Genomic DNA, 13,131 nt, shown 5'->3' with positions numbered 1-13,131 from the left:
CACTCCAGTGTTTATATTCTTTACACTCGTGAACTCTACCGAAGAGGGGCATATTTGTAGACCCCCTCAACTAGGGGCAGGTTTTTTTATTTTTATTTTTATTTTCATTCATTTTCTTTTTTCTTTTTCTTTTTCTGCTTTCTTGATCCACCCGAGGACGGCTGGAAGAAAGGGGAAGAGGAGAAGGACAGACCTGGGGGGACGGCTGGAGGTGAAAGGAGGGAGAAAGAGCTATCCTTAGGCAGCTTGAGAGTGGCGGAAGTTGATTTCATTGTTTGGGTTTGCTTTGCATGGCTACCTAGCCCACTTTTGAAGCCCACTAGCTTTCAAATTTTCAAAAGAACATTTTTTTTTAAAGTCCTAAGTTATTTCCCCCAAAACTCCTATTTCCTCTTTTTATTTACTTAATAATTGCTATAGTTTCCCATTTTATTTACTTAATAATTATTGTTTCCATTACTATCATTATACCGTTCAATCACTTATTTACTCATTTACAAAAATTCAACCTTTAAATAATACTTCAAAATTTCGATCTTTAAAATTCAATTCCTGAAAATTCTCATACTCACATTAATTTATTTAATCACTAATATTTATTTTATTTATTTTAAAATTCTATTTTGAACAATTCTTTAAAATTTCCGACTTCCAATTTTAAGTTCTAAATTCCAAAAATTCCGATATTCACATTAATCTGCTTAATTATTATTATCTTATTTATTTATTCTAAAATTCCATTTTAAACAATTCTTTAAAATTTCCGACTTCCGATTTTAATTTCTAAATTCCAAAAATTCCAATATTCACATTAATTTATGTTATTATTATTATCTTATTTATTTATTCTAAAATTCCATTTTAAACAATTCATTAAAATTTCCGACTTCCGATTTTAATTTCTAAATTCCTAATCCCGAAAATTTCCACATTCCCATTAATTTATTTAATCATCAGTATTTTATTTATTTATTTACTTCAAAACTCCAATTTAAATCAATTCTTTAAAACTTCTGATTTCCGAATTAAATTCATAATCCCGAAAATTCACGTATTCCCATTAATTTATTTAATCATCAGTATTTTGTTTATTTATTTTAAAACTCCAATTTAAGTCAATGCTTTAAAACTTCTGATTTTCGAATTATATTCATAATCCCGAAAATTCACGTATTCCCATTAATTTATTTAATCATCAGTATTTTGTTTATTTATTTTAAAACTCCAATTTAAATCAATGCTTTAAAACTTCTGATTTCCAAATTAAATTCCTAATCCTGAAAATTTCCACATTCCCATTAATTTATTTAATCATCAGTATTTTATTTATTTATTTGCTTCAAAACTCCAATTTAAATCAATTCTTTAAAACTTCTGATTTCCGAATTAAATTCATAATCCCGAAAATTCACGTATTCCCATTAATTTATTTAATCATCAGTATTTTGTTTATTTATTTTAAAACTCCAATTTAAATCAATGCTTTAAAACTTTTGATTTCCGAGTTAAATTCCTAATCCCGAAAATTCCTGTATTCCCATTAATTTATTTAATCATTAGTATTTTATTTATTTATTTTAAAACTCCAATTTAAATCAATTCTTTAAAACTTCTGATTTCCGAATTATATTCCTAATCTCGAAAATTTCCGTATTCCCATTAATTTATTTAATCATCAGTATTTTATTTATTTATTTACTTCAAAACTCCAATTTAAATCAATTCTTTAAAACTTCTGATTTCCGAATTAAATTCATAATCCCAAAAATTCATGTATTCTCATTAATTTATTTAATCATCAGTATTTTGTTTATTTATTTTAAAACTCCAATTTAAATCAATTCTTTAAAACTTCTGATTTCCGAGTTAAATTCCTAATCCCGAAAATTCCTGTATTCCCATTAAATTATTTAATCATTAGTATTTCATTTATTTATTTTAAAACTCCAATTTAAATCAATTCTTTAAAACTTCTGATTTCCGAATTATATTCCTAATCTCGAAAATTTCCGTATTCCCATTAATTTATTTAATCATTAGTATTTTATCTTTATTTACTTCAAAACTCCATTTTAAATCAATTCTTTAAAACTTCTGATTTGCCAATTAAATTCCTAATCTTGAAAATTCCAATATTCATATTAATTTACTTAATCACTAATAGTTTATTTATTTATCTCAAAATTCTATTTTAAACAATTCTTTAAAATTTCTGACTTCTGAATTTAATTTCCAATTCCAAAAATTCCAGTATTCCCATTCATTTATTCAATCATTACTTTCGTCCTTATTATTATTATTCCATTTATTTATTTGTTTCAAAATTCCATTTTTAAACATTTTCTTTTGAATACCAATTTCTGAATTTAATTTCCGATTTCCAAAATTCTAATTTCTTTCAAATTTAATATCCGAAATTCCAATTCTTAAATTTAATTTCCAAGACTCCAATTATCAGATAATCTTCGGGACTTCAATTTTCAAATAAATTTCAAAAATTCAATTTTCACTCGAACAGTTTCAATTCCACTTTGGTTTTCAAATAATCTTCTTTTTCTCTTAATTTTATATAAGCATGAATGTCATTTTCATAATTCCAGAATAATGGAATTTGTGAGATTAATTCGCGCAAGATAGATTGGGCTTTGGTGGGGGCCTCACATACATGATCTTATGATCTATTGATTGATTTGACTGATTGACTTGGTTATCATACATGATTTATTTTTCCTGCTCTCCGACATGCATGCTATTATTTCTTAATTGTGCACTAACCTCTCTCTTGATAGCGCATGGTGGCTCGTCGCCCAGGTACGCACCTACTTTCACTCTGGTAATTGTCCAAGCATATTTTGATTCTCACGTGTGCATGATTTATTCTGGGTACTCATTGATCTACTCGTCCACTGCCATGATTGCTTCATTTTATTAGTAGAGACCCGTTTTTAGGGACTTAAAAGGGTGCTACGGTTTTTACCGTACCTTCCTGATAAGTAACCTGACCCCCGAACTCGATCCGGTTTTTCACAGACCACCTTTTCCAAAACAAGGAGTCACACTTAGGGTTTTTCTTTTTTATTTTGTTTACCCTTTAAAAATAAAACAAAAATGAGTGGCGACTCCAAGTCATTTACTTTTAATCAACAAATCAATTTTTCAAATAAAAATCGAGCTCGCCATTCGAGTGGGAAACGCATGAGCCGAAATGCGGGGTCCACAATAGGTTTCTAAATTGTTTACAAATATATAAAAATTTATTTTTATTTTTTTATATTATCTTAAAATGATCTCATTTATTATTTAAATTTTGATATAAATATATAAAAAAAATGTAAAAAGTATTATAGGTGAAGTTCAAATCATATAATCTAATTAACCCGAGTTCCATCTGAAATTTAAAAAATTAAGATTAAGTAGAATTTGGATTGAGTATCTTGGGTTACCCAGAATTGAGTTGGTCTTAGCTATCAATTGATCTGTCCAACCAAGTTTTAGTACTAATTTGCGAGTATGTATACTTAAATTCCTTTTGATTATAAAAAGTAAGCATTATATCAATCTGAAAAAAAAATGATAAGATATACCCACTACAAAGCGAATGTTGGCAGGTCTGTCAACATTCTCATCACCTTGAAGAATAAGGGCCAAGGGGTAAAGCCATAGATAAATTGAGATGAGTCCCAACTCCCAAACTTAGTTTACTACTCTCATGATGGAGCCATTTGAATCTCTAAGACCCTCAATCCAAACACACCCTAAGGTATGTTTGGTTTCTGAAAAATATTAAAGAAAAAAAAAATTAAGAAAAATAATTTTTTCATATTTGATTATCTTATAGAAAATAATTAAAAAAATATATAAGTAAGATTAATTAAAAATTTATATATTTTTTAATTATTTAATTTTTATATTGAAAAGTGAAAATAAGTAAAATAAGTTTAAAATAGCATGTAAAAATAATTTATTAATTTTAAATTCATTATTATTTTTCTTCATTTTTTTTTTCTTCCATTTTTTCTTTCTATTTTTTTTTCTCTCACATTTTCCATCAACCAAACAAAGCCTAAAAGAATAGATTAAAAACCCAGACAAATCCTGCAAGATTCCTTGTGCTTTTCATCATTGTGCTTTCCACATAGAAAAGGGATAACTTATTTGTGGCCCAAAGGGAAAAGATAAAAAAAAAAGCCCCAAATTTAGGGGGGAAAAAAGGTGGGGGACATCCAAGCTTTTCCTCTTTGTCTTGTTCTGGTGCCTCCTATTCTATTAACAACTAGGCTTAAAAAGAAGAAGAAAAGAAAAGAAAAAAAGGGATTTAGCTCAAAGGTAGGCGATAGAGTATGAAGGAGTAGAAGGATTTCATAGCAGTATAGTAAAGAAAACAGATATACCATTATGTATCAACATCGATCCATAAGGTCATTATCTTGCAAAATCTTGGATGGAACAGCGAAGCGTGCGGAGAAGGACCTGAACCTGTTTTCAGGATCCGTCCACCCTGGGCCTTGATCGAAATTCTGCGAGTAGGAGTCCATGTCATAAGACGCCAGACGCGATGGAGGGGCAGAATTATGGAAAATTTTCTTGTTTTCTTGCTTTATTTTTCTCCAAAGTAGTCTCCACTTCGACCCCGAATTGCAGTCGCCCAATCGAACGCTTTTGCCGCGAGAATTCGACCAGAGCTTGATCCCCATTTCCAGCAAATGTAAGCATGACCAGACTTCTGCCCTTCAATTCGAAGCTGTACTCCTCCACGAGGTTCGTCTACATATAATAATTGTCCTAGTCCTCGACTTGGCTCTTCTCATTGGCCGACTCTTTCCTTTCTCTCGCTTCACAAAAAGCCCACAAAAAAATCTTAGAAATCTGCCTGGCACAAGATAGATAAACCCATATTTTTACCAAAAATGGTAAGACTTCAAGTTGATATTTTTATTTTATTTATTTATTTATTTAAAATTACAATGTAAATTAACAAATAATTTATCATTTTTTTTATATATATTTTACTGATTTTGGGAGTTGGGTCTTAACAAGTAAACCAAAAACCAAATATAAAATTAGAAAATAGAAGGGTAAAATAAGGTAAAAAGTGATGGCTCAGAGGTAAAGCCAATGTGTAATGCAAGTGCAACAGACTTTGAAGTGTCAAATTAGGCCAGCCTCAAGGGTCTATTTTTGATAGCTGCAAACCAATCTCCTTCTTCTTTCACATTACTTATTTTAGTGAAAGAAGCTTCTCTAAAGTTCAAAAAAATGATGATGATGATCTGACTGGTCAGGTTCAATCTTCAAACATTAGAGCCATAAAAATTTGCCAACAGTTTTAAGACTTGGATTGTAGTTCAAGACATTTTGAGGTTGAGTTTGAAATGGACAAATAAATCCACAAGCATTAAGGGTCATGGTTTAGGAGGAATTTTCTAATAGGTTTGGGAAATGTGGTTAAATTTTGATATTGAATCATATGATGTTATATATGCCCTACAAATAATCTTATTGCTTTTGTAATTTTTCACTCTCCACATGATTAAGACTTGGTACATATATAATGTCAGCAACTGAATTGGTCCTTATGCTGAACTCATCAGTTCAAGAAAAATAAAAACACCCTTTGGCTCACTTCTCAGTCCTCTTTGACCTTTTCTAGAAATGCATTGAACTTTAATTTTTAGGCTTCAAATTCAGATAGTCCCCTTTGGGGGCCCATGATCGGATATATAACAATATTTCTACAGATGAACAAGAAAGACTATAGATACTGCAGACGAAGAAAAGGGTGTCTGAAACAAAAACTTAGCAGAGGAGAGGTTTAATTTAAAGCACAAAAAAGAAGGAAAAAAAAAAGAAAAAAAGAAAAATCTCACATTGTTAAGAAGAAACACCATTTACGCTTTGTGATTGAGTGATGGCCTTCAGTCTTTGATAGGCATCAGAACAGGCATGAGTGTAATCTGTCAAGGCCCGGAAGAGCTCAGGCAACCGAAGTTTGAGACTTCCCAGTGATTTCTCCCTCACCTGAACACAATGTCTTTGGTGAGCTTCAACTTCCTCTTCCAACTTCTTCTTCAAGCTCTCCACCACAAATTGTTTCTCTGAGATGGGGTCCTTGGGATTGGCTTCGTCGCCCTTCTCAGGGTCTGTTTCATCTGGCGGGGTCCTACGCTGCATGTATTTCTGGTACCAGTCCTGAAATGCTTGATGCTTGCGCGAATACTCCTTTTGGGTCTCCTCGCACTTCTCTTTTAGTTTCATCTCTTCCTCCTGATGAAGGATGATGGTTTTTATCACAGCAGCAAAGGAGGAGATTGCTGATTTGGCAAGCTCATGAGGAAGCTTCTCCAGAGAGTCATGCCATGAGTGAAGGAGGGCCTGGATGGGAGGGTGTTGAGGTCTCGGAGGAGATGAGATTTTCTCCTTCAAGCTGCTTTCAATGGGAATTAGATTTAACTTCAACCAGCTGTTGAGTGCCTGGATGTATTGTTTTTCATGGGTCACAAGCTTTTCAAACTGTGAATGCCATCCTTGGATCTCATTCCAGAGCTGGATGGTGCGTTCATGGTGATGCTTGCTCGTCTCCTTGGGAGCCTGGGAGATGTCAATAGATTTGAGGTCTGTAACCATCTTTAGCTGGCTATTGTGCTGCATGCACATGTCATTCCACATTTTCGCCATCCTGCAGCATATACCAAAGATTAATAAAAAAACCCCACATTTAGTTTTGGAAGATACTACTACATGCAGATGGGTATTGAATATTTTTGCTATCATACAATGAAAGATCAAATTTAGGGCATGAGGTTGGTTGGCAAGGGCCCATTCATATGATATGTATGAGAGAAAATGGCATGTTTCAAAGAATGAAAGAACCAAAACATGACAGCAGCAAGGCAAAAAGTCACATGGGCCAACCCTAAAACCAAACCCCACCTTCCTTAAGTTCACATACGACATTGAAGAAATGCACAACTACTGATTTGTGTGCTGGAATGAAGACAACCAGATGAATACTTTTGACTCAGATCACTACTTTGACTGACAGCATACTATTTTTGTCAGAAACCATCCATAAAGAAAAACAATGATGCATGCCCAGAAAAGCACATGAGGATCCAATGTCCAAGAACACAAACAAAAGCTTTGTTGGTTAAAGGGCCTGACTAAAAACTAAGTAAAAAAGGGTCCACTAGAAATGAAATCCAGTAATGTGTTGGGATATAAGATTGTGTCAATCAGTAGATATGATTAAAGATTGAATAATAGAGGAAGAGAACAAAACAATCTGTAGTTTGTTTTCTATTTCTTTTTCTTTTTGGCTAGATCTGTTCAATCAATAGACATGTATTATGAAAAAATAATTAGAAAAATATTTCTTTCAGCAATTATAGTTGAAACAAGAGTGCTGTAGCATGTGCGTTGTGTGTGGGAGGGGGGATACTTTTAAAAAGAAGCTATGTTGTGTTCATCGAAAAAATATTGTGAAATACTAGAATGTAGAGAAGGAATCTTCAAATTTCCTGAATGGAAACTTACCCGTCCACAAGAGCAACAAGTTTTGGGTACAATTGATCATCACGGATGTGATTTACTTCAGAAACAGTCGAATCCATGGACTGCATGTCAACTATATATCGCGTATGCAGATGACTTACAGCTGCTTTCGTTTTCTCCAATGATTCAGTACTGGCACTGCGTTTCTTCTGCTTGTTAAGCAAAGCAACCTTCCTCTGATACTCATGCTTCATAAGCTCACCTGCCTATCATCATAAAGCAAATTGAAATAAGATTTCAGTATATACAATGATTAACTTGCATAAAACCAGTATTATTTTTTTTTAAAAAAAGGTCCCCAAATTCAAGAGTATAAACTCTCACTTCATACAGCTATCTCAAAATACACCTCTAAGTCATGTGCATTCAGTTCTTTCAGTAGGATTTTTAACATAACTGGGATTTCTGAAATCATGTACAGTTGGTACTCATGACCTGTAATATGAAAAATACCCAGCATAGCAAATAATTTATCACACTAAAAGATAAAGGATAAACATTCCAAACCAAATGAAATGACGAAAATGTACCTTCACTTCATCATAAAGTTTTTTTTCCCATGCCAGCAACTTGTCCAGGACAGTTGCGTGAGTTTCATATTCTTCTGCATCAAAAACATCCTTCTTATCATCAGCATTGTGCATACCTCTGATTGACTTATTCCATGTAATAACGCGCATGACCCTGGCAGAATGGTCAATATGTCCTGCAAAACTTAAAGCACAGTAGTTTAATTAGCAAGAGACTGACAGTCTCCATTAAACAACAAAAATGGATTCTATTCACACACACACACACAAAACAAAACAAAACAAAACAAAAATGACAAAAAAGTCTTAAGTAATTAGGTCCACATTGTCATCCCAGTGGATTTGTAACTTCTCCAAACAGTCAAAACTGTTTCCACGGTAGAAAGCAAATAATTTGTCCTTGTATCATACTGCCACCAAAAGGGCTACCTACTCCACCATCAGGGCCACCTCCTCCACCATCAGGGCCGCCTCCACTTGCACCACTGTGTACACCACCTCCACCACCGATCAACTGCCATCTCTTGCACCACCATTTCATATTTCCTTCCTCGCAAACACCACAATTGCCTCCACCTCATATGCCACCACCATGTCTCTGTGGTGCCGTCTCCATGGTACTAGTTCCCGTTGCACCACCACCATCATCAATACTCCATCCACCACCAACAAACTTCTGTTGCAGGCACCACCATTTTCATACCTCTTCCTCGCCAAAACTGCAATTCCCTCCACATCATATGCTGGCACCACTGCAACAATCATACCTCTGGGACCTCATTCTTCATCACCACTGGCAAGACCTACCATCCCAGTCCATATTGCATTACACCACCACCACCACACTACTGCCACCAGGACAACCATTGCCACTGCCACCTCTACCACCAGACCCACCATTGCTTTCAACATTAAAACCACTCTTTTACAGTCAAATATATTTCTTTTCCAACCTTCTCAGGAGCACTTTCTAAAAGCTTAACAACCACCCCCCACCCCACCCTAAAAGAAAAGACAACAAAAAAAAAAAAAAAAAAAAAAAAACACAACCAGACTAAACATATTAATGTAAACCCCCTATTTACATGGAGGGGGAAAAGGCATTCAAATGCGGTTAGATCTATGCTTTCTTTTCTTTCTTCTTTATTATCATCATTATTTTTTTCCGCTGCAACTTTTTACATAAAGCATACATGAGTATTTACCAAACTTTGAGAAAAGGGGGATTCCGAATATTCAATCAGAAAATTAGGATAAATTCAAACAAGAACAGAAAGGGGAAAAGATCATCTGGAAAAATGAATTCAAATGGATCTACGATTCCTTAAATCTCCAAATTTTCAGATGCATTAAAGAACTTTAAGAAAAGGAATTGGCCAGCAAAGCAAAAGCAAAAGCAATTACCGCCATTATCTGCAAAATTAGAGTGATAATGCATCCGATTTGCCTCTAGCATCTTGGTAACCTCTTGGGCACTCTCGGACGCCTTCAGAAAATGATCGTCGATCACATTCAGTATCTGCATAAGATTAATACTAGGCTCAATCACCCCCCTCCTGACCTCCGGCAACGGTGCCGTATTGGCATGTGTGAGCTGCTTTGCCTTCTTCACAAGCTCCTCATCCTCCTTCTCGGCTGTCTTCTGCGGTGTCTTCGGCTCAACCCCACCACTCTCCTCACCACCATCGCCACCCACATTGCCCATTTCGTGAAATACCTCACCCTCATCCTCGTTCTTCTCACCTTTAATCTCATCCTCTTCAGTCAGCATGGTTCCAGCCATGTTCTCCACCATAAAGAAGTAATCCCAAGACATCCCCTTCGCATCCGGAGGCGGCGGCGGAACCGCATTCATCGCCGGCGTCCGCGGAGGAGTGGGCTCCTCCTCCCTCGCTCCACCGCCATTTCGCCGCCGCATCAGCTCATCCTTATCATCCCGCTCATCTTCTTCAATAACCTTCGGAATACTCAACCCAACGGGCGTTTTCACCGGCGAAAGCTCCGGCATGCTCACCGCGCGCTTGAGCGGGCTCGGTGAGTAGTTGGGAAGAGGCGGAGGCGGCGGCGGGAGGGTGGCATCGATCGCCGCCGCTTCAGAGACCGTTCCAAATGCCGAATGGAGATGCTGGTCGTGGTTATTCTCGGCTTCTCCTTCGCCGTAGTCGTTCAACGCGGCGCCGGTATTCTTCAAGGCCATGGTGTAACCAGTGTGCCCCGCAGCGAAGGCGTTGCGAGCCGCCAGCGCCTCTTTCATGAGTATCTTCCGCTCTTTGCATCTCGAAACCGCCTCCTCATTCTCAATTCTCGATTGCGCACACCCCATTTTCCCGATTCTCTTTCAATCTCTTATCGATTCACCCAACGTAAAATCCAAAGAAAAAAAAATCGTTTCGCATGGAAGAAAGAAAATGTGGCAGTTACTGCAAACAACAACAGAAACCTTCAAGGCCGAAGACGGATTTATTAGGGTTAGGGTTAGGAGAAGGAGGAGACGGAGACGGAGAAGGCGTGGTGGGGGGAATGGGAAGAACACATGGGAGTGAGTAGGAGAGAGTATGAAAAAGAGACGCTGACAAGCACAGCCAGACTGGTACTGCAGGAGAGTGGAGGGTTTCGTGCTTTTGGTAGAGTATACAATTCTCCTCTACTCGCTTCCCTTTGAATTCCTGGTATCCCTCTCACACCATATTTCCAATAACGGTCACATTTTTCAAGGTCATAAAGCGACGTCGTTTACTATAGGTGTTAGTATTGCCAATTTACCAATGGAGTTAGTACACTATTTTTAACGGTTCAATTTCAAAATTTTTATCCGAATTTTAAGCATAAATAAAAGGTAAATAGAACGATAACCCGTGAGAGTATGTTTGGATGGCTATGGATGACAGATCTTATTTCAGTCATCATCACATCAATCATCATGCCTCTTGTTCAATATAAAGTAAGTGGTGACATATTATTCAATTTTTTATTTTTATTTTGATAATCTAAAATTTAATTTACAATCATAAATTTATTCTTCTTATTATTATTTTATTTTTTATATTACTTATTTTGCACATTTTAATTTAAATAAATTAAATTTATTATTAAGGAAGAAATAAAAAATATGTATAAAATATATTATAAAATAATAGTCATATTGTATATATTTAATATAAAAAAAATTATTTTTATATATTTAATAACATAATATTACATTTTTTATAAGTTTTAAATATTTAATCAAGAATATTATTACCAAATAAATAAAAACTTATTAAACAATCATTTCCAAATCATATTCTTTTTTAATAGCCACTATTGAAATGCAATATAATTTTAAGAAAATATCTAACATTAAAATGTGATATGGATTCCATCCAATTTTTCCCCTTTTACAAATCAAATATAAATAACATACACCTTGGATATCATATATATTTTTTCCATTATTATTCCTAATGATATTATATCTACATTAATATATATATATATATATATATATATATATATATATATCATATGGACATGATATTATAAGGTAACATATAAAATGAGATATATTATGCTATATTATATTTATATTTAATTTATGAAATGAATAAACAATAATATGGAATATATAATATTTTTTATGTAGAAAAAGTGAAGTTTCTTTTATATTTAACAATATTCATGATTGAAATATTTAAACTTTATAAATAAATTTTTTTATATTATATTATTCAATATATAAACATAAGATTAACATATTCCATATAAAATGGATAAAAAAAAATGGATTGAGAATATATCCCATATGTTTGGTTACATAGGAGAGGTTAAGTGATATAATAACTTTTTACCGTTTAAATATGAGAGGAAATATAATATCCTTTTTTTTATTCTATCCCATGTTATATCCTACCAATCAAATATAACTTATATGGTTAGCAACATGAAATAGAATAAGATATGAAATGATTCATCATATTTTGTATTAGGTGGATAAGTCACCATATCCTAGATATAGTCAAACATGAGATACGATTAGTAGTGGAATACGTTCATTCGAATAAGATAATCATAAATTGAAATATGGGTGTTGATGTTGTGCTAACTAGATGTAGGTCCATCTAGTTTCACTAGGATTAAACAAATTTCTTCTCTGCACAAAAGGATGTCTAGACAGGTGGTCCGGACACGTCCCTCCGAAGCTTAAGTTAGAATCTAGTAAGAGCAAATCTAACTTTTTGGATGACTATATGCACGGGTACCTTTTTCATGGCTTTAGAGGGGTTTTTATAGAACTTATGACTCCATCGTCGCAACGTTGATTGTGCATTCATGTCTTTCCTGTGCTGATGAATGTTGTTGCGACGGATACTATGCCTTCATAAGATAATCAATGTCATTTTTTTCAGTTTGGATTGGACAATCATACCAAATAAGAGTTGCTAATTGGTGTCATTTGTTGTTTATCGTGCAAGAATTACAGACCATGTCGTTGACTGTGCATTTACATTTGTCAATGTCGTTGATTACGTGTAACGATTGGGCAACATTGATTTTTTGGTATAAATGTCATCTTGATTATCGCTCAGGCATTGGTGATGATTAATCATTTGTCCAATGACTAGAATTTCCAACTAGTTTGGTTTGTCCATTTAGAACCCCCCAATCGGCTTGATCTATTCATTCTGTCTGACATTGGGGAAGAAGGAAATCTGTTTTTCCTCTTGCGCTAGACAAAACTTGTCTTGGTCTAGATGGATTGCTCCCAAACGGATTATCTACTTGCCTTGGACGACCAAAAGGTCTTGAACCTATGAAAGACACATGGAAGGAAGTTTCCCACAATGGGGTATTTATATTTCATAGATAATAAATTTATTTTTCTTATTCATTTTTTTTATTTTTTTCTATTTTTTTAGACATTTTCTAAAAGAAAAAAAATTGATTTAAAAAATTATAGTTGAATAACCTTATTACAATTCTCAATTCAATTTCAGGAGCAAATCTTTTTCAATGACTTATCATATTCTTCATTTTCCAAGAAATAAAATTCCCATCTAATAAACCTTAATTT

General features: G+C 34.1%; 1 protein-coding gene across 2 annotated transcripts; it reads right to left on the bottom strand.

The window, feature by feature from the left end:
* Positions 1-4,076: 4,076 nt before the first annotated feature.
* Positions 4,077-10,714, bottom strand: LOC100259547 (protein ALTERED PHOSPHATE STARVATION RESPONSE 1). 2 transcript variants are annotated; one of them, XM_059736205.1, is made up of 5 exons: positions 9,486-10,714; positions 8,082-8,257; positions 7,534-7,757; positions 5,868-6,676; positions 4,077-4,832 (listed from the first exon to the last, which is right to left on the bottom strand). In XM_059736205.1, the coding sequence occupies exons 1-4, from the start codon at positions 10,402-10,404 to the stop codon at positions 5,872-5,874; spliced, it is 2,124 nt and encodes a 707-aa protein (XP_059592188.1). In that variant the 5' UTR covers positions 10,405-10,714; the 3' UTR covers positions 4,077-4,832; positions 5,868-5,871. The 2 variants fall into 2 exon arrangements, with proteins under 2 accessions (XP_059592188.1, XP_002281782.1); XM_002281746.4 differs by having other exon boundaries at positions 4,077-6,676.
* Positions 10,715-13,131: the final 2,417 nt, after the last annotated feature.

The sequence above is a fragment of the Vitis vinifera genome, chromosome 4 (genome assembly GCF_030704535.1).
Source record: "Vitis vinifera cultivar Pinot Noir 40024 chromosome 4, ASM3070453v1".
Classification (NCBI taxonomy): domain Eukaryota; kingdom Viridiplantae; phylum Streptophyta; class Magnoliopsida; order Vitales; family Vitaceae; genus Vitis; species Vitis vinifera.
This window is presented reverse-complemented; position numbering and strand designations above follow the sequence as displayed.